This window comes from Papio anubis, chromosome 18 (assembly GCF_008728515.1).
Source record: "Papio anubis isolate 15944 chromosome 18, Panubis1.0, whole genome shotgun sequence".
In the NCBI taxonomy this organism is placed as follows: Eukaryota; Metazoa; Chordata; class Mammalia; order Primates; family Cercopithecidae; genus Papio; species Papio anubis.
Window position 1 is genome coordinate 5,143,069 of NC_044993.1, and position 21,911 is coordinate 5,164,979.

General features: G+C 51.1%; 1 protein-coding gene across 2 annotated transcripts in view; it reads right to left on the reverse strand.

The window, feature by feature from the left end:
* Positions 1 to 21,911, reverse strand: part of CRISPLD2 (cysteine rich secretory protein LCCL domain containing 2) — an 88,333-nt gene that overhangs the window by 38,347 nt on the left and 28,075 nt on the right. The window contains exons 4-8 of one of the 2 annotated variants that reach the window (XM_031658049.1): positions 21,521 to 21,653; positions 20,373 to 20,488; positions 16,245 to 16,345; positions 3,981 to 4,121; positions 1,827 to 1,887 (exon numbers count right to left, since the gene is read on the reverse strand). In XM_031658049.1, coding sequence (XP_031513909.1) covers positions 1,827 to 1,887; positions 3,981 to 4,121; positions 16,245 to 16,345; positions 20,373 to 20,488; positions 21,521 to 21,653 — 552 coding nt within the window. Of the gene's footprint in view, positions 1 to 1,826; positions 1,888 to 3,980; positions 4,125 to 16,244; positions 16,346 to 20,372; positions 20,489 to 21,520; positions 21,654 to 21,911 lie in introns of both variants that reach the window. The other variant, XM_003917259.3, reaches the window with a different exon arrangement.

Below are 21,911 nucleotides of genomic sequence, written 5' to 3' on the forward strand. Positions count from 1 at the left end.
GGCTAAACACATTCATGTACAGTTGTATGTCAGAGTATCACGCAGTCACTAAGCAGGAAGTCTGTGAGGAATACTTGGAAAATACTAAGTGAAAATACATAAGCAGGTTAGGCACAGTGGCTCATGCCTATAATCCCAGCACTTTGGAAGACCAGGGCAAGTGGATCACTTGAGGTCAGGAGCTCGAGACCAGCCTGGCCAACATGGTGAAACCCCATCTCTACCAAAAATACAAAATATGAACTGGGCGTGGTGGTGTGAGCCTGTAGTTACAGCTACTCAGGAGGCTAAGGTGGGAGAATCACTTGAACACAGGAGGCAGAGGTTTCAGTGAGCTGAGATCGTGCCACTGCACTCCCGCCTAGGTAACAGAGCAAGACTCCAACTCCAAAAAAAAAAAAAAAAAAAGAAAAGAAAAGAAAATATATAAGCAGCATTAGCCTCATCTGTGCACAGAAAAAAAGACTGGAAGGAAATACATCAAATTGCTACTGGTATTGATGAGATTTTGGGACACATTTTTTTCTTTCTACCTTTTTGTTGTTGTTATTACTTTCCTGAATCATTATTAATGAGCATAGATACGTTTTCAAGTCAGAAAAAAAAGCCCACTGACTATTATTTTTGTAAAAGCACCATGAACAGAAAACAGGTGTGCCAGACTGTGGGCGGCCTCTACAGCAAGACTCAGGATACTCCCACCATGGCAGATTGGGGCTGAGTAACTCTTCTTGACTGGAGGCCTCTAGCAGCCTTCGTGTGGACAGATTCCCGCCTCCTCCCTGTGTGGGGAGTGCCCCACCCACCCCAGCTCTGGAACTGCCTCGATGTTGTCTGACAAGGAATGTTCTCCAACACGTGCTCACCTTTTTCCACTGAGTACTACTCAGGGGAGAAGCTCTCATGATGTGCTTAACGTTCAGAAAGATGCATCGCCACAAAAGGACAACTCCAGCTTCTTGGTAGCCCACACTGGGCAGTGCACACGGCAGAGGCCCCTGCCAGGCGCTGCCTGCTTTTCCCCAATTCGCCCAGCATGGAGACATGCAAGTGCTACCCTAACACTGAGTGCGAGGTTTTAGGCACTGTTATTCCACCGCTGACTGTTGACACATCAGGCTCATTTCACCAACAAACAACAGCAGCACATGTGAGCCCAGTGAGCCGCCTCATCCTGGCTGCTCCAAGTCCCTCTCATCACAGTCCGGCCAACGTCTAAGTGAAGTGTTCTCCTGGCAAACTAAATTCCAAACCCTTGTGATATAAAACCGAAGATTCCACCTTCCCTTTTTAACATGTGCTTTAAATAACTCGATTCAGCTTTCGGCTAACTGATGCCAGAATTCGTAGGAAGACGAGCAAGGTCCCCTCTCCCAATGACATGGTTTTCCCATTTGACTCAGGGTGTGCATGCGGCGGCTGCACCTGTTGGCTGCTTACTACCACAAAGAACAGCCCGGCAGTCACACTGCCAAAACCAAACTCGTTCTTTTTGGCAGACAGTGTTCATCATCTGAATGACTGCATCAGCTAGATGGATTTATTCATCTACCATGGCGGGGATACAGGGGTGGCCCATCCGTCCAGTGGGGCCCACTGGGAGCAGCCTGCGCAGATCCTGCAGCATTCCCATAGGATCTGCCAATGGCCGAGGCGAGCACGTGCCCGGACACTACCCAGCCCTAACCCCTGTTCTGCTTGGTGAGAGTAGCTTGCTAAATATGCAACAGCAGAACAGCCCAGCACAGGCTCAGAGGCCGCAGTGGCGGGACAGCCCAGCACAGGCTCAGAGGCCGCAGTGGCAGGACAGCCCAGCACAGGCTCACCTGTTACACGTGGACCCTTTGCACTTGTCCTTCATCTTGGTGTCACATCTGACGACTTGGGCTAGGAGAGAAGTGCAGAAATACATGTCACGGCACGAAAGCAGGAGAGTGAGAAGAGCCTTCCCCATGCTGAGGGACATTTTGGCACATTCCGCAATCCAATCCGTGCTATTCTAAGAGCAAGGGCGATGCCTGATGGTTGAAGGCTTCCGCTGGGGGCTCAGACCCCAGGCCCACCGCTTTACAGTAGCAGAGTGACCTTGGGCAAGTTACTTCCCCCTGAGTTTCAATTTCCACATATGAACAATGGGGACAGCGACAGTACCACCTCCAAGGGCTTTTGTGAGCACTGACAGAGAAAGTGAACTCTGGCCTTGGCAGGGTGCCTGGCATACACTATGTGCCTGTGGTCCCACAGGGCTCTGCAGGGCAGGCCTCCTGAGGGGGTAGGGAGGACGTTGCTCCGAGTCTGTGGGGCGGGGGACCCAGCCAGGCTCACCCGAGTCATCTCCCCCATCGCCAAGATGCCTTTTGCAAAGCTTTTTGCTTTATTTTATGGGAACATATCAGTCTTGGAGTCATGTTATAGTTTGAAAAGGGATGTAAACGTATGTTATTGAAAGAAACAATGGCACCATTTTGAACTCCTGGACGGACGAGGCCTCCGCATATTTCTTGGTCAAAGCAAGCTACAGAATGCTCCAGCATCATCTGAAGAGGACAGAAAGCCTGGTGGGGGCAGGGGAGACGGTAGTTATGAAAAGAAGAGAGGAGCCGGGCGCGGTGGCTCAAGCCTGTAATCCCAGCACTTTGGGAGGCCGAGGCGGGTGGATCACGAGGTCAGGAGATCGAGACCATCCTGGCTAACATGGTGAAACCCTGTCTCTACTAAAAATACAAAAAACTAGCCGGGCGTGGTGGCGGGCGCCTGTAGTCCCAGCTACTCGGAGGCTGAGGCAGGAGAATGGCGTGAACCTGGGAGGCGGAGCTTGCAGTGAGCCGAGATCGCGCCACTGCACTCCAGCCTGGGTGACACAGCGCGAGACTCCGTCTCAAAAAAAAAAAAAAAAGAAAAAGAAAAGAAGAGAGGGGCTCTGAGAAGGCGAGTGTGAGGCTGTTCCTCAAAGAGGGGTCTAGTTGTAGGGCCTTTGAGGCTTGCGGGGCAAATGGGGAGAGCCAAGGGCATCCAGCCCAGGCCTCCAGCCCCGCCTGAGCGAAAACAGCCCTCCACAGCCCCAGACCTGCAGAAACAGCGGCTGCGAATGAGGTCCCGCAGCAGTGTCCAGGGAAATTGAAGGTGAGCTGAACTCCACCCTGGGGAGGTGAAGGCAGGGAGAACAAAAGCTTGGGCAGCTGAGGTGCCCGGGGAGCCAAAGGGCCAGAGGTGAGCAATCCCTAATATTTTGTGGATTCCTGGAAGTCTCACGGGGAAACATCTCCCCTTCTCTATTAAAAATACAAAAATTAGCTGGGCATGGTGGTGGGCACCTGTAGTCCCAGCTACTCAGGGGGCTGAGGCAGGAGAATTGCTTGAACCATGAAGGCGAAGGTTGCAGTGAGCCGAGATCGTGCATTGCACTCCGGCCTGGGTGACAAGAGCGAAACTCCATCTCAAAAAAGAGTTGTAGGCAACTCTGCAATTATCTCAATGTACAGGGAGGCCTCAGCTGGCACTGGGTGACCCGCGTTGCTGCAGCTCATCCTCCGGGCAAGCCTGATGCGGCATCACTATCCCCTACTTCATGGATGCTCCAACTGAGTCCAGAGCCAGGTCCTGGTGAGGAAGGAGTGGAACCTGCCAGAGCCAGCCTGGATGCTGCCTGCCCTCTGCGGGGCCAGCGCCTTCCAGAGGAACCCAACTTCAGCCCAGGTCCCTTTTGAAAGGACAAGGGAAGGTCTAACCTTAAAATACCTGTCTGGGGGAAAAAAATGCCACCCAAGCGCAAGTCCTATAATGCTTGCTTTTGAAATGACTTAAAAATATCGTTTTTGAAAAACGTCTTACGGTTGTGCCTCCATGAGCTTCGCCGCACCCTGTTTCCCACTGTTTGTGGATTTGCAGACCTAAATCCACTAGCTCCCCTCCTCCACCCACCCTGTCCCCTTTGGAGGTGGCTGGGAGGGCAGGCGGGGCGGAGGAGGGCCCAGACTCACTCATGTAGTTGACCGCAGAGGTTTTCTTGGGCTTGGTGGGTCTCACCACCCTCGGTTGGAGCCAAACATGGTTTTCTTCAGGAATGGGAGCCGTTTCCACCTCATTCATCTCGTCCGTTTCAGGTTTTGGAGTGTAGTTTTCTTCTTAATATTGGAGAGGGAGGAAAAAAAATAACACACTGGGATTCAACAAAAACGCAGTTCGGGGGATAAAAAAAGCAATTTGAAAACGAAACGTGTTTGAGGTTTGGTTTTACAAAGAATCGTTTCAGTGGCAAAGAGAAAGTTACATTTCAGAACAGACCTGGCCAGGTGGAATTCTACCAGCCCAGATGAGATGGGGACGCTCTCCGCTCACTGCGTTTGCTTTGGACCCAAGACTAGCCAGGCTGCCCAGAGGTTAGCAGGCCTCCCGCCCACACCTGGGTTATCATAATGCTTTCTTGTCCCATCTCCTCCTCCACCTGACCCTCTGTCCCCACGAAACAACTTCAAGAAGCTGCCTCAGGCCGGGTGCGGTGGCTCACGCCTGTAATCCCAGCACTTTGGGAGGCTGAGGTGGGTGGATCACCTGAGGTCAGGAGTTTGAGACCAGCCTGGCTAACATGGCAAAACCCCGTCTCTACTAAAAATACAAAAATTAGCTGGACATGGTGGCGGGCGCCTGTAATCCTAGGTACTTGGGGGGTGCTGAGGCAGGAGAATCGCTTGAACCCGAGAGGTGCAGGTTGCAGTGAGCCGAGATTGTACCATTACAGTCCAGCGTAGGTGACAAGAGTGAAACTCTGTCTCAAACAAAACAAAACAAAACTTCCTCAGCCACTGGCCCAAAGCCATGGCGGACCCCCAGGAAGTCCCCTCCCTGTCCCTGGGTTTTCACTGGGGAAGGGTCTTCCTCATCATGCACCCATCATGGCGCACAAAAGCCAGCCTCAGTGCTCCTAGACCCCAACTGCACCTCACACCAGCCCATTTCCATCCCTTCTCTCCCCCTGCCAGTCAGGGCCACTTAACCAGCTCAACTGTTACTTCTGTACTGGAGTTTTCCTGTCCGATAATGTCACGCTCAACATGTAGAACTATCCGACTATCCAAAAGAACAATCTTTTCCTTATTCAAGGACATGGTATATTATTATTTCTCCAACTATGACCACGACCCATGTTGTAAAACATTTTAATTAACCAAAGAGATTGCACTTACTAAACCTCAGTTAGCTTATCTTCCAGTTTTCAACCTGAAGGACAACTACAAACTGCTCACCAGAACCTGCAATCAGACCAGCAGGATACCAATCTGTAAACTCCAGCTAAAGCAAAGAAACTGCTACTTTCATTTGCCAGAGCGGCCCTGATCAAAGACAAATTCAGGAGCGTCTCTGCTGGGGACCATGAATACCTTCACTTATGGCACGCCCCTCCCGTGCCCCAACAGATGTCTTTGGACCAGAGTTGGAAACCTGTGGCCTCCAAGCTGCCCAAGCAAAAAAGGCAATAGATGTATCTGGGTGACAACAATTTCAAGGAGAATAACTAGAGCGCCCTCGCAGGTCTCTTTGTGGTTTTGGATTAAAATCCAGGTTTCAGGGCCAGGTGTGGTGGCTCATACCTGTAATCTCAGCACTTTGGAAAGCCGAGGCGGGTGGATTGCATGAGGTCAGGAGTTCGAGACCAGCCTGGCCAAGATGGTGAAACCCTGTCTCTACTGAAAATACAGAATTTAGCTGGGCATGGTGGCAGGTGCCTGTATTCCCAGCTACTTGGGGGGCTGAGGCAGGAGAAGTGCTTGAACCTGGGAGGTAGAGAGGTGGAGGCTGCCGTGAATGGAGATCGTGCCACTGCACTCCAGCCTGGGTGACAGAGTGAAACTCCGTCTCAAAAAAAAAAAAAAATCCAAGTTTCATCAAGTGTTCCTCAATCCCAAAGTCTTATTTCCACTTCTTAAAATACATGAGCTTTCTTTGCTAAAGGACAGAGCAAGTGTTTTGTGTCCACACAACACCAAACAGCCAAACGAGGGGCAAATGACTGACTCCCTGACACCTTCCCAGGCTGGGGTATAGCTGCTTCACTGGCCGGTTTCACTACCCTACAACCACCACCCCAGGCTGGTCCTGTCCCACAAGCGGAAGGGACGGGTTTAAGTCGGAAGGTGGGAAGCCATTCTGAGCCCCAATTCTAATCTTGGATGTGCTCATGGGTCACCCTGCACTGTTCCCCAGCAGCTTGCTCGCAGCTGTCATTTCCCCACCACCTGCCTCATCCACCAGCTGCAAACTTCCAGAGGCCGGGGGCCAGCCTGCCTCATACCTGGCACCCAGCACTCAGCAGTTGCTCAACAAAATTCACCAAACGCATGAATTATCAAAACCCCCAGAGAATCCTGTCACCTAAAGAAAAGAGCATATGTCCAGCAACAGAGCTTAAAGACATTCAAAAAGGGAACTCTGAAAACACCTCTGGCAGCAAAAGCTATCTGTGGAAGCTTCAGGAAGACACCGGGTTTGCAGAGGCTGCCTGGGCGCGTGTCTACTCTTCCCGTCAATGAGGCTATTCAGGCTTGCCCTCACTGAGAGCGGGAGCTGGCTCGAGAATAAGCCGGGTTTTCTTCCACTGGCCTTTAGGATGTTGAGACCTCATAATCGCAGCTTTATTTAGCTGAGGAGAGTTTGGTAAAGCGGTCTAAAGCATTTGAGGACTCTCTATTTAAGAAAATGGGCAGACAGACAGTCCTGGCTCTCACACCCACATGTGAAAAGTAGAAGGCTTTACCCGCAGGATGGGCTGGATCCGAGTACCTCCTAATGAAGACACCTTGTATGGCCCAGCACGGGCCCGGGGAAATTCCGTGCAGAGGTCACGGCAAGGTTATTCTGTGCCCCATTCTGCTCCGGGCTGGGGTCTCAGGGCATTAGCTATATCACTCTGCAGATTCCCTCCTGGTTCTAAACCTGGTGACCACACTCAGAGCTAACGTTCACCGAGCACTGGCCAGATGCTGGCTGGGCCCTCCCCGGCATTTTCTTTCTTTCTCTCCTTCTCTCTCTCTCTCTTTTTGAGACAGAGTTTTGCTCTTTTTGCCCAGGCTGGAGTGCAATGGCGCAATCTCGGCTCACCGCAACCTCCACCTCCCGGGTTCAAGCGATTATACTACCTCAGCCTGGGATTACAGGCATGTGCCACCACACCTGGCTAATTTTGTATTTTTAGTAGTGACAGGGTTTCTCCATGTTGGTTAGGCTGGTCTTGAACTCCCGACCTCAGGTGATCCACCCACCTCAGCCTCCCAAAGTGCTGGAATTACAGGCATGAGCCACCACGCCCAGCCATCCCTGGCATTTTCTCCTGTCAGCCTCCCATTTGCCTTCGGAGGCATGATTGGCCACATTTCACAGATGAGGAAGAAGGCTCAGAGAGGGCAAGGGCCCTGCCCAGGCTCACACAGCTGGGAAGTAGCTGGGCTGGGAGTCAAACCACCTTTCCCCGAAGCCTGCGCCTTCTATCACCACACAGGCGGGGGTGAGAGGGGAGAATACCTCTTTTTTATATCCTTATCCCTGCTCCATCTCCGTTAGAGGTCAAGGCCTTACCAGGCCTCCTGGATATGCTCTTGGTAAGTAGCTTCTACAGAGAAGCTGCTTCAGAGGAGACTTGCTGCATGATTAGCTAGGGAAATTGGGTACCTGCCGAGGAAAGTTGGATACTTTCCACCAAAAATTTAAAAATTAGTACATGGGGCTATGTTGGTGGACGTCAACTGGCATCTAAGGTCTCTGTGCACATTTGTTCTTTGAAAATGCCCCTCTGTGGCTATTGGCATATTTATTCAAACAACACACAAGACACCCCTGCCACGTGCCCCTGGAGGCCCTGGAGTGAGCTGGCAGCTGAGACGACAGGACGATCAAGGTTCCCAAGGAGTCTGGGGGAGTGATGAACATGGGGCAGGTGCACTGTCTGTCTGTGAAGTCCAGGAAGGCTCCCTGGAGGCGGGGGTTACACCAGGACTGCCACAGGTGATACATGATCCAGACCCAGACGGTCTGTCTTAGTGTTCAGATCGCTCCTTCTTCCAGCCCCATCCCCATTTAGGACGTCTCCTCTCCCCAGTGGGCAGTCAGCCATGAACAGCTGGCTGGGACAACAGAGGACCTGGGTCCTGAGGGTCTGGGACCCCTGATCTAGCCCACCTGTTCTTCACTCCAGAGCCCACCAGCCTGATCTCACGTCTACCCCACCCTCCCCTGCCAGCAGAGCCCACCCAACTCTCTGCAAGTCCCCTCAGTCATGACAAGGCTGCCAATGGAGACACACACACACACACACACACACACACACACACACACACACACACAAAGCCTGAGCCACAAGAGCATGGTCAGCCCCATGGCCCAGCCATGCCCCGTCGGGGACATAACTTCTGGGAGCCTGAGGAGATATCCCAAAACATGACAAACGTTTTAGGCACCAGAAACCTGTGTTATTTATAGTAGCAGAAGTGGAAACATCCTAAATGGGAACCAGTGAAGAAATGGTGGGCAGGCGTGATGGCGCACGCCTGTAATCCCAGCACTTTGGGAGGCCAAGGAGGGAGGATTGCTTGGGAGTTTGAGACCAGCCTGGGCAATATAGTGAGATCCCATCTCTACAAAAAACTTAAAAAATTAGCCATGGTGGCATCTGCCTGTAGTCCCAGCTACTTGGGAGGCTGAGACGGGAGGATCCCTTGAGCCCGGGAGGTTGTGGCTACAGTGAGCCAAGATTGCATCACTGCACTCCAGCCTGGGCAACAAAGGGAGGCCATGTCTCAAAAAAAAGGTGAACTAGGTAGAAAATCACATCGCTTCCAACAGCTCCAGTCCTGAGAGCTGAGGGAATGGGGGCAAGAAACCTCTAGCACAGTCAGGGAGCACGAGCAAGACACACACATGAAGGGGAGGCCAGTGGGGGCAAGGACACAGGAGTAAAGGGCCAAACAGCCCGGGAGGACTGATCCTGCCCAGCCGTCCATGTTGCAGGTGCTTCCCACTAGTGAGCTCATTTGGAAAATCACGTTGTTTGCTTTTACATTCTTATTCAAATGTCTGTTTTATATTTTTAGAGTTGGGGTCTGGCTGTGTTGCCCAGGCTGGAGTGCAGTGGCGCCATCATGGCTCACTGCAGCCTCAAACTCCTGGGCTCAAGTGATCTTCCCACCTAAGCCTCCCAGGCCACAGCCAGGACCAGAGAGCGCATGACCACACCTGGCTGATTTTCTATTTTATTTTTTGTAGAGATGGGTTCTTGCTATGTTGTCCAGGCTGATCTGGAACTCCTGGGCTGTGATGGTTAATACTGAGTGTCAGCTTGACTGGATTGAAGGATGCAAAGTATTGATCCTGGGTGTGTTTATGCAGGTGCCGCCAAAGGACACAAACACTTGAGTCAGTGGTCTGGGAAAGGCAGGCCCACCTTTAATCTTGGTGGGCACCATCTAATCAGCCACCATAGCGGCTAGGATATAAAGCAGGAAGAAAAATGTGAGAAGGCTAGACTGCCTTAGCCTCTCAGCCTACATCTTTCTCCCATGCTGGATGCTTCCTGTCCTCGAACGTCAGACTTCAAGTTCTTTAGCTTTAGGACTCGGACTGGCTTCCTTGCTCCTCGACTTGCAGACAGCCTATTGTGGGACCTTGTGATTATGTGAGTTTAACACTCCTGAATACACTCCCCTATATATATATCCTATTAGTTTTGATTCCTCTAGAGAACCCTGATGAATACAGATTTTGGTACCAGGAGTGGTTCTAGAGGAACAGAATATTAAGGATGGAGTTCTTTAATTGGTTTTAAGGTTTCTGGAGTTGGCTGCTTAATATGACTGTACCCTAAAATGCTAAGGACTCTACTTCTAATAGTATGGAGAACACTGGGAGTCCTTGGCATGAGCTATTTGGAGAGTTATGCAAAATAAGTGCATTTGACACTCCTGATTCAGCGCTCGTGAGAGGGAAGGAGTTCAGTGACTCTAGACATAATACCTTTGACTATATATGGAGAACCAAGGAAAATAATGAGGCTGGTTGGTTGCTTCTACGTTCACTGGACAAAGTGACGAAAGAAAATGATGAACTCAGGGATTCTAACTTCCAGCTTCAGAAGAAGATACTGAGCCTCAAATCTGCTAAGATTGCCCTGAGTGAGTCTTATCTCCTGTAGAGAAAGAGCTGAAATTGTGGAAAAACAGACACAAGCTCTTCTCATGCAAGTGGCTGACCTGCAATGAAGGTGCATGCACAGACACCTCGCTAGGTGTCTACTTATTAAACTGAGGCCATTGATTGGAAAAGAATGGGACCCTGAAACTTGGAATGGGGATGTGTGGGAGGACCCTGATGAAGCTGTGGACACTGAGCTTATAAATGCTGATGACCTTTTTTTGCCAGAAGAAACAGGTTCCCCATCCCCAGCAGTGGCAACATCTCCTCCCTGACGCATGCTGCCACCAACCTTTCTACTTTTGTCTGAGGGGATAAACCCTGCGCTGCCTGAGGCAACAGTGCTGGCCTCCCCTGAGGCAGCTGCCAGGCAAGATAACATTGATTCTCCTCAGGAGCCAACCCCAACATCCCTGTTTGCTTCCAGACCTATAACTAGACTGAAGTCCCGGTGGGCCCCTAGAGGTGAGGTTCAGAGTGTGACACATGAGGAAGTATGCTACACTTGAAAAGAACTGCTTGAATTTTCTAATGTATATAAGCAGAAATCTGGACAACAGTCATGGGAAGGGATATTAAGGGTGTAGGATAATGGTGGAAGGAACATAGAGTTGGATTAGGCTGAATTTATTGATTTGGGCCAACTAAATAGGAATTCTTCGTTTAATTTAATGGTGCAGCTCAGGAAGTTAAAAAAAGGTTCTTCACTGTTTTTATTTGCTTTATTTGCTTGGTTAGCTGAAATATGGATTACGAGGTGGCCCACTGCGAGTGAGCTGGAAATGCCTGATCTCCGTTGGTTTAATGTAGAGGAAGGGGTCCAAAGGCTTAGGGAGATTGGGATGGTAGAGTGGATTAGTCACTTTGGACCTACTCATCCCAGCCAGGAGAATCCCCAGAAGATACACCCTTGACTAATGCTTTGTGAAATAGATTTGTAAAGGCAGCACCTGCATCTTTGTAATTGCTTTTCTCTGTACATCAGATCTAACAGTAGGAACCGCAGTCACTCAACTACAAAATTTAAATGCAATGAGAATGATTGGATCCCAAGGTGGCAGGGGCCAAGTGGCAGCACTCAACCGTCAAAAGCAAGGTGGGCATAGCTACCATCATGGACAGCAGAGGCAAAGCAGCAATCAGAATAGTCTGACTCGTGTAGAGTCCTGGCATTGACTAATTAATTGTGCTGCTCCTAGAAGTGAAAATGATAGGAAGCCTACTGCATTCCCACTTAATTTACATAAGCAGAAAACTTCCAGATCGAGTGGACAAAAGAGTAATTTGAATTATAAAAACAGAGAATCACGGCCCCTCCATGAATTTCCAGACTTGAGCCAGTTAACAGACCCAGAACCCCTTGAATGAAGGGGAGGCCAGGTCCCCTTGAGGAAGGACCCCACTATGTTACCAACAATTTATGCTGTTAATCTTTCTCCCATCCTTCCCCAAGGAGACCTCTGGCCTTGTACTGGGGAAACTGCACTGGGGAAAGGGAAATGATCAGACATTTTGGGGACTGCTGGACACTGGCTCTGAGCTGGTGTTGACTCCAGGGGACCCAAAACATCATTGTGGTCCTCCAGTTAAAGTAGGTGCTCATGGAGGTCAGGTAATGAATGGAATTTTAGCTCAGGTCTGGCTTACAGTGGGTCCAGTGGGTCCCTGGACTCATCCTGTGGTCATTTCCCCAGTGTCAGAATGCATAATTGGCTTAGACATACTTAGCAGCTGGCAGAACCCCCACTTTGGCTCCCTGACAGTTAGGGGAGGGCTATTATGGTGGGAAAGGCCAAACGGAAGCCATTAGAGTTGTCTCTACTTAGAAAAATAGTAAATCGAAAACACTATCACATCCCTGGAGGGACTGCAGAGATTAGTGCCACTATCAAGGACTTGAAACACACAGGGGTGGTGACTCCCACCACATCCTGGTTCAGTTCTCCCATGTGGCCTGTGCAGAAGACAGATGCATCTTGGAGAATAACAGTGGACTATTGTAAGCTTAACCAAGTGGTGACTCCAACTGCAGCTGCTGTACGAGATGTGGTTTCATTGCTTGAGTAAACTACCACATCTCCTGGTACCTGGTAGGCAGCCGTTGACTCGGTAAATGCCTTTTTCTCCATTCCTGCCCCTAAGGCCCACCAGAAGCAATTTGCCTTCAGCTGAAGGGTCAACAATATATCTTTACTGTCCTACCTCAGGGGTATATAAACTCTCCAGCTTTGTGTCATAATCTGATTCAGGGAGAATGTGATTGCTTTCGCTTCTGCAAGATATCACACTGGTCCATTGCATTGATGACATTTTGCTGATTGGATCCAGTGAGCAAGAAGTAGCAAACACGCTGGACTTATTGGTGAGACATTTGCATACCAGAGGATGGGAAATAAATTCGACTAAAATTCAGGAAACTTCTACCTCGGTAAAATGTATAGGGGTCTAGTGCTGTTAAGGTATTCCTTCTAAGGTGAAGGATAAGTTGTTGCATTTGGTCCCTCCTACAATCAAGAAAGAGGCACAATGCCTAGTGGGCCAATTAGGATTTTGGAGTCAACACATTCCTCATCTGGGTGTGTTACTCTGGCTCATTTATCAAGTGACCCAAAAGGCTGCCAGTTTTGAGTGGGTCCAGAACAGGAGAAGGCTCTGCAACAGGCTGCTGTGCAAGCTGCTCTGCCACTTGGGCCATATGACCCAGCAGCTCCAGTGGTGCTTGAGGTGTCAGTGGCAGACAGGGATGCTGTTTGGAGCCTCTGAGAGGCCCCCATAGGTGAATCACAGACGAGGCCTCTAGGATTTTGGAGCAAGGCCCTGCCGTCTTCTGCAAATAACTACTTTCCTTTTGAGAGACAGCTCTTGGCCTGTTACTAGGCTTTGGTGGAAACTGAACGTTTGACTATGGATCATCAAGTCACCATGTGACCTGAACTGCCTATCACGAACTGGATGCTTTCTGACCCATCGAGCCATAACGTGGGTCGTGCACAGCAGCATTCCATCATCAAATGGAAGTGGTATATGGGATTGGGCTCAAGCAAGTCCTGAAAGCACAAGTAAGTTACATAAGGAAGTGGCTCAACTGCCCCTGGTCTCCACTCCCACCACCCTGCCTTCTCTCCGCCAGCCTGCACCCATGGCCTCATGGGGAGTTCCCTAACATCAGTTGACAGACGAAGAGAAGACTAGGGCCTGGTTCACAGATGGTTCTGCACGATATGCAAGCACCACCCAAGAGTGGACAGCTGCAGCCCTACAGCCCCTTTCTAGGACATGCTTGAGGGACAGCGGTGAGGGGAAATCTTCCCACTGGGCAGGACTTTGAGCAGTGCACCTGGTTGTACACTTTGCATGGAAGGAGAAATGGCCAGATGTGCAATTTTATACTGATTCATGGGCTGTAGCCAATGGTTTGGCGGGATGGTTGGGGACTTGGAAGAAGCATGATTGGGAAATTGGTGACAAAGCCATTTGGGAAAGAGGGATGAAGATGGACTTCTCTGAGTGGTCAGAAACTGTGAAGATGTTCGCATCCCATGTGAATGCTCACCAAAAGGTGACCTCAGCAGAGCAGGATTTATGAATTAAGTGGAGAGGATGGCTTATTCTGTGGACACCACTCAGTCTCTTTCCTCAGTCACCTCTGTCATCGCCCAATGGGCCCATGAACAAAGTGGCCATGGAGGCAGGGAGTGGAGGTTATGCATAGGCTCAGCAACATGGACTTCCACTCACCAAGGCTGACCTGGCTACGGCCACTGCTGAGTGCCCAATTTGCCAGCAGCAAAGACCAACACTGAGCCTTCGATATGGCACCATTCCTCGGGGTGATCAGTTAGCTACCTGGTGGCAAGTTGATTATATTGGACCTCTTCCATCATGGAAAGGGCAGAGGTTTGTCCTCACTGGAACAGATGCTTACTCTGGACACAGGTTTGCCTATTTTGCATGGAATGCTTCTGACAAGACTACCATCCGTGGACTCACAGAATGCCTTATCCACCATCCTGGAATTCCACACAACATTGCCTCTGACCAAGGCACTCAATTTATGGCTGAAAAAGTGTGGCAGTGGGCTCATGCTCATGGAATTCACTGGTCTTACCATGTTCCCCATCATCCTAAAGCAGCTGGATTGATAGAACGGTGGAATGGCCTTTTGAAGTCACAATTACAATGCCAACTAGGTGACAATACTTGGCAGGGCTGGGGCGAAGTTCTCCAGAAGGCCATGTATGCCGTCAATCAGCATCCAATATATGGTATTGTTTCTCCCATAGCCAAAATTCATGAGTTCAGGAATGAAGGGGTGGAAGTAGAAGTGGCATCACTCGCCCTCACCCCTAGAGACCCACTAGCAAAATGTTTGCTTCCTGTTCCTGAGACATTACCTTCTCCTGGCTTAGAGGTCTTAGTTCCAGAGGGAGGAACGCTGCCACTAGGAGACACAACAATGATTCCATTACACTGGAAGTTAAGATTGCCACGTGGACACTTTGGGCTCCTCCTACCCTTAAGTCAACAGGCTAAGAAGGGAGTTACAGTGTTGGCTGGAGTGATTGACGTGGACTATCAAGATGAAATCAGTCTACTGCTACACCATGGAGGTAAGGAAGAGCATGTGTGGAATACAGGAGATCCCTTGGGGCATCTCTTAGTATTACCATGTCCTGTGATTAAGGTCAATGGGAAACTACAACAGCCCAATCCAGGCAGGACTACGAATGGCCCAGTCCCTTTAGGAATGAAGGTTTGGGTCCCTCCACTAGGAAAAAAAAACAAGACCTGCTGAGGTGCTTGCTGAAAGCAAAGGGAATACAGAATGGGCAGCAGAAGAAGGTGGTCATCAATACCAGCTATGACCACGTGACCAGTTGCAGATACGAGGACTGTAATTGTTATGAGTATTTCCTCCTTTTGTTAAAAACATGTTTGTGCATGTATACACTTGTACTAAGAAAATATCTTCATGTTATTTCCTTTTTCCTTTATCATGGGACGTAAGATTTATTAACTTCATATCAGCATTTAAGTATTGTTAACTTTATGTCATAGCATTTGGGTTGGGGACTGGTGGTGAGTTTCCAGTTTTACGAAGGATAGTTGTATTATGTTAGGTGTAATTAGGATCTTATTACTGTCTCTATTTGAAGATTATAAATGATCTCAGGAGATGTGTGTGGGTTCAAGTTGACAAGGGGTGGGCTTGTGATGGTTAATACTGAGTGCCAACTTGATTGGATTGAAGGATGCAAAGTATTGATCCTGGGTGTATCTGTGGGGGTGCTGCCAAAGGAGGTGAACATTTGAGTCAGTGGGCTGGGAAAGGCAGACCCACCCTCGATCTGGGTGGGCACCGTCTAATCAGCTGCCAGCGCAGCTAGGATATAAAGCTGGCAGAAAACGGTGAAAAGACTAGACTGATTTAGACGGAGGCTGGGAGCAGCTTCCATCTTTCTCTCGTGCCGGATGCTTCCTGCCCTCAAACATTGGGCTTGAGGTTGTTCCACTTCCAGACTCGCACTGGCTTTCTTGTTCCTCAGCTTGCAGATGGCCTATTGTGGGATCTTGTGATCATGTGAGTTTAACACTCCTTAATAAATCATATATATATATTTATATATATCCTATTAGTTCTGTCCCTCTAGGGAACCCTAATACATGGCCTCATATGGTCCTCCTGCCTCAGCCTCCCAAAGTCCTGGGGTTACAGGTGTGAGCCACCGTGCCCGCCCCCTGGCCTATTTCATATGAAACTGTGAACGCTAATGAGGGTGAGCAGTACGTCTGCATTTAATGCTGTGTCCAGCATCCGCAGAGCCTGGATGCCCACGGGAAGTCACATCTCGGGGCAGTGCGGCTCTCCGGGGGCCTGGAAGCTGAGCTCAGACCCTGGAGATGAGGCTCAGCTCATCACGGAGGCAGGAGGAACGTGCTGAGAGCGTCTTCAATAGGGCGGGAGGGGTGACTCTGACGTCTTTAATTCCCCCATTTTATGTAACGCTGTCGCATGACTCAGACTGAGGGAAAATTCATTGCAAAAGTGTTGGGAGTGAATTTCCTACCTCGGTAACACAGGTTGTTCCTGCAGCCGCCTCCATAGCTGGGCGGGCACTCAGAGCAGGGCCGGCCATTCTTGTAGGGGGCTTCTCCGATCCAGTTCCCCCTGAGGACAGACCAAAAACAACCGTCAGAGGGAACTACCACGTGAGGCCTTGGGACTGATCCTCTTCCAAGGCCCACCTGAGTCCCTGAACACCGTCACTGACAGGTCAGGGGGATAGGAGTGTGCTGTGGGAAGCGGGAAATGTGACTGTCCCAGGCCCTCCCATGCACAGAGAGTCTAGAGAGCTCCAGAATCCCAGCGATCCTGCAGGAGGGAGGTGCAAGATGCTCTTCCACCCAGTACCTTTGCCCTGGCTGGCTGTCGGCCCCGTGGCCCCCCTTCCACCAACACGGCTCCGAACACTGTCAGGGCCCCTGGATCCTAACACCTTAGCACTGAAAAGCTGTCAGGACTCCCTTTTAAGCCGTTTCTCAAATGTGTAAAGCCAGCCTGTTCTGGAGATGGCTTGTGTTTCCCAGGTTTTACCACATGCCATCCCTGGTCTATGCCTTCACTGTGCTCCTCACCCCATCTCCCCAGCACCCTAGGAGGGAAGAGCTGGAATTCAATACTTTTGCAGAAGAGGAAACCGAGGCACAGTGAGGTTAAGTGACTTGCCCCAGGTCACAGAGCAAGCAAGTGGCGGGGCTGGGATTTGAACCCAGGCCGTGAGGCTCAGAGCCTTAGTTAGGCACACTGTATTCTAGGGGCTGGGCCAAAGGTCCCTCTTGGGCCACAGTTGCCCTCTTCCTCCCTCTGGAGTTCCCAGGGGCAGGAAAACTGGAGGCTGCACCAAAGGCTTTCTCCAGGGGCCAGGTAGCGGTGGTGAGCGGAATCCCAAGGCGCTTCCTGCATCTCCTGGGCTGTGAAGAGCAGGCTTCCCTAGTTGGGCCCCAGGCTGCCAGTGTGTGCCCTCGGCCAGCCTCCTCCAGCCCCAGCCTTGGTCTCCCTTTCTGTAAAATGGGGTCATAGCAGCAGGGCTGCTGCCCTGCTGTGAGACTGAGGGAGTGACTGTGGGGAAGCCCTCGGACTGGTGCCTGACTCATGGTGAAGGCTGTGCTCTGAGAGTTGGGGAAATCCACAAGCTTGTGTGGGGAATGCTCTGACGCTTTCCAGGGAAGAAGGGGAGGGGCCCTGCCAGTGCTGGCCGAAGACAAATGGCACGCTCTGGGTCTGACAGGCATCTGTCCTTACCAGAGTGGTCTAGAACCTCCTGCGGCCCCAGAAGCACCCTGGCCTCCCCGAGGGGACTGTGGGCAGGGGAGGGGCAGTGGGCCGTGCAGTGCAGGGAGGACAGGGCTGGGCACCGTCTGGGGTTATGACCCGCACACAGCCTCTCCCACCCCCTCACATTCCAGAGGCAGAATGACCGTGTCTGTGCCATGCCACAAGACATCCCCACTCAGATACCCTCTGCTCAGATCCCCGGGGGCCTTTGGGATGACTCCCCCAAAAGGAACATCACCAAGGGACCGAGAGGGCCCAGAGCCCATCCTGTCTCTGGGGGAAGCCCAGTAGGTTTCTCAGATGATTGTGGTCCTGTCATGGGTATGTCCCATTGCCCCTGCCATTTTCCCTTGTGTCTGGGGTTCTCTATTTCCTCAGACAAACCACACCACCGATGCTCCCAGCTCAACCCTAATACTCAGGGTTGGCATTGATGGAAGGCCGGCTGGGCATCAGGTCCTGCAGATGAACAATCTCCTTAATTTTTGAGACAGGGTCTTGCTCTGTCACCCAGGCTGGAGGGCAGTGGTATGACCACAGCTCACTGCAGCCTCAACCTCCTGGGCTCAAGCAATCCTCCCCCCTCAGCCTCACAAGTAACTGGGAATACAGGCATGCACCACCACACCCAGCTAACTTTTTGTATTTTTTGTAGAGATGGGGTTTTACCAGTTGCCAAGACTGGTCTTGAACTCCTGGACTCAAGCGATTCTCCTGCCTTGGCCAAAGGAGGCTGGGATTACAGGCATGAGCCACCGCACTGGCCAGTCTCCTTAAGTTTTGAATAACACTGTGAAGTACCTTCCCTCACGTGCAAGTCCCTCTATGTACACACCCACCTCATCCCCTGTTGGGCTGGGAATCCCCCTCAAGGGATCTGACCTCCCACCACACCCAAACCCACCCTCCCAGCCACCGTTCCCACCCTGGTGCCTGGGACAGTGTCCTGCATAGCCCAGGGGCTCAAGCCCTCTCTCTAAGAAAGAGGCCATGGACAGCAGGCAGTAATATGCAGTGGACAAAAGGAAAGAACCAGTGAACACACAACACCATGGGGAGACCTCACCAATGTAATGTTGAGCAAAATACCATTTGGGGGCACCATGTGGGAGTGTGCTGTGTAGCCCCCCTCATGTGAGGTCGCAAACCAGACACCACAGACTGATGGGAAAGATGCTAGAATGGTGGTCACTTTGCGGGGCACGAGAGAGCCTCTGCGGCACGGGAGACACCGTCCATCTCCATCTGGATGGTAGTTACACGAGTAGAGGGCTATTGCCATGGACTTTCAGTATGTGTCTCCGCAAATCCCAGTGTTGAAGCCCTCACCCCCAGTGTGACTGTACGTGGAGATAGGGCCTTGACGAAACTAATTAAGGTTAAATAAGGTCAACAGGTGAAGTCCTGATCCAATAGGATTGGTGTCCTCATCTCTCACCATCATGTAAGAAGGTGGCCGTTGGTGAGCCAGGAAGAGAGCCCCCGCTGGAGCCCGATGCTGCCACACCTTGATCTGCCACACCTTGATCCAGGGGACTTCCAGCCTCCAGAACGGTGAGAGATAAAAGTCTGATGTGTAAGCTGCCCAGGCTGTGGCATCTGTTGTTGCAGCCCCAACAGACTAATGCATGTGAAACTGTGTCACGCTGTATACTGAAGATGAGTAATAACCATACATGGGTTATTCCTTTTTTTAAGGAAGCAGGGGGTTGCTACAGAAGGAAAAAATTTCATTTCTGATAGGACCTTCTAGTGTCTATTTTTATATTGAATCAAGTCAAATGATTCCTCATTCCCCAACTGCCACTGGGCCGGGAATTCCACCACCTTGGACCGGTCTGCTGCCCTTGCATGGGGCCTGCGTCCCTCCCAGGCAATGACACACCCGCTGCGCTTATCCATGTGGGCTGCTGAGCCACGCCACCGCAGGCACGCCAGATGGTTTTGGGAGAGCTTCTATTTTTCCTCCCAACCTCAGCGATTCCCCCTTCATCCCACCTTTTCATAACCACTCCTGACCCAAGACAAATACATGAGGTCATTGCCGTTTCATTCAGTCACTGAGCAAACATGCCCCGGGGCCCACGCTACACAGGGCACGGGGCGAGCACAGCAGTGGCCAGCGGCCAGCATGCAAACCTCAGGCCGTGAACTGGGGGAGCGGCTCTCCAAGAATCAGCACATATTTGTCCCATGAGCAAATGAGTCAAGGGCTGGACACCACACGGACAATCTGAGCATGCTATAGGCGGAGGAGGCACCATGATCAGGAGGCCGCATGAGGACCCTCTTCAGAGGGAAACAGAGAAGCTAGGCTTTGTGTGAACACGTGTTTTCTAGGGTGCTGTCTACTGCACATTTTCAGAGAAAAATAATCATATTGCCAGGGCAGACCATGCTGGCTGCCCAGCCAGCAGCTATTCCTGCTTCTGACTTTGTTCAGTTGGTCTCAGAGGATGTCTTGCAAAGCCAGTTGGGGCAATCTTGTTCCCCCTCATCTATGATTGGTTTAATTCTGGCCAAGAACATGAGAGAGTGTGCCAGTGTGCGAAAGACCTAAGGAGAGAGCCCTTTGGCCCTTTGACCATCTTTCCTTCTGCTTGGGGAGATGTGATGTGGGTGCTCTGCAGCCATCTCGGGACCCTGAGGAGAGAATGGTATGGCAGGAAGACGGAAAGGACCCGGGTCCTTGTTGACATTGCTGAGTTTTTAAGCAAACCCAGATGCACCAAACTCTAGATTCCTTGTTATGTGAGATAATGAAGACTTCGCTGCTCAAGCCACTTTTCACTGGGTGCTCCACGGCAAGCAAACACATCCCAACCCCTACCCCATACAACTGCACATCAACTCGTCTTACTTTGGAGAATAATTGCAGACAAAGTAGACGGCGTTCTCCCAGACTTCTCCCCAGACGGTCATCCTCCGGCAGGTGTTCACAGCACAGCCGACCTTGTTGGTGGTGGCCCAAACTATCTGAAAAGATGACATCTGTGTGTCACAGCTCGAGGGACAAGGCACAAAAGGGTGATACACTCTGGCCTGGATGTATAAGGTGCTGGCACTAAAGGGTGAAGGGCTGGGGAAGCAGATATTAGTCCCCAACCCATTGAAGATACATGCATTTCATTAAAAAGCAAGCAAGTGGGCTGGGCGCAGTGGCTCATGTCTGTCATCTCAGCACTTTGGGAGGCTGAGGCGGGCAGATCACGAGGTCAGGAGTTCGAGACCAGACTGACCAACATGGTGAAACCCTGTCTCTACTAAAAATCCAAAAATTAGCCAGGCGTGGTAGCGTGCGCTTGTAGTCCCAGCTACTCAGGAGGCTGAGGCAGGAGAATTGCTTGAACCTGGGGGGCAGAGATTGCAGTGAGCCAAGATCATGCCACTGCACTCCAGCCTGGGTGACAGAGGGAGACTCCATTTCAAAAGAAAAAGCAAGCAAACAAACTCCCACACAATGAAAATGCCCCGCAATGTCAAATTGCCATAGATTTCTCGGTTGGGTGCAGTAGCTCACACCTCTAATCCCAACACACTGGGAAGCTGAGCGGGGAGGATCGCATGAGCCCGGGAATTTGAGACCAGCCTGGACAATAGAGCCAGACCCATCTCTAAAAAAAAAAAAATACAAAAATTAGCCAGGCCTGGTAGTGCACACCTGTAGTCCCAGGTACTCAGGAGGCGAAGGTGGGAGGATTGCTTGAGCCCAGGAGTTTGGGGGCTGCACTGAGCTAAGATCATGCCACTGCACTCCAGCCCAGGTAGCAGGGAGACATTGTCTCAAATTTAAAAAAAAAAGAGTTTGTTGTGCTCACTCAGTTTCTGGCCTTGCTGGTAACAAACAGCTTATGCTACCAGCTGTACTTTGCATAGAACTGAATTTTTAAAAAGTAAGGCAATAACAGCACAGAGGTTTAACAGATTTGGCACCAATCCCCCAGGGGCAGGGGGTGAATGACTGGGATTGGGGTGCAGGGCTGAGGGGGTGGCCAGTCCCCGAGTTACCTGTGTGTAGTGCGTGCACATGGCCCCCGAGCACCTCTCCGGACACCAGGGATTGCACTCGCTCGGGTAGGGGTAGGTGTAGTCCTTCACCTCGTCATACCAGGACTGCACGTGGAACCCGGGAGAGCGATACCTGCAGGGCAGAAGCAGCTCACTCAGTCCCGGCCCCTCACCCCACCCGCCAGCGGAAACGGCAGCAGCCAGGGGCAGGTGGGGGGGAGGGAGGCCGAGGAGGGGGATAGCCCCCAATTCCAGGAGCACCTGGCACAGGTGATTAAAACCATTATCATTGAGGAGCTCACCTGGGGCCTCTAGTAGGCTCTTCGGGTGGCTCACGTGCAGAAAAATCTTAACCTGGCTCTCAATGAGTCGTTTTTTACGTCAATTAGGT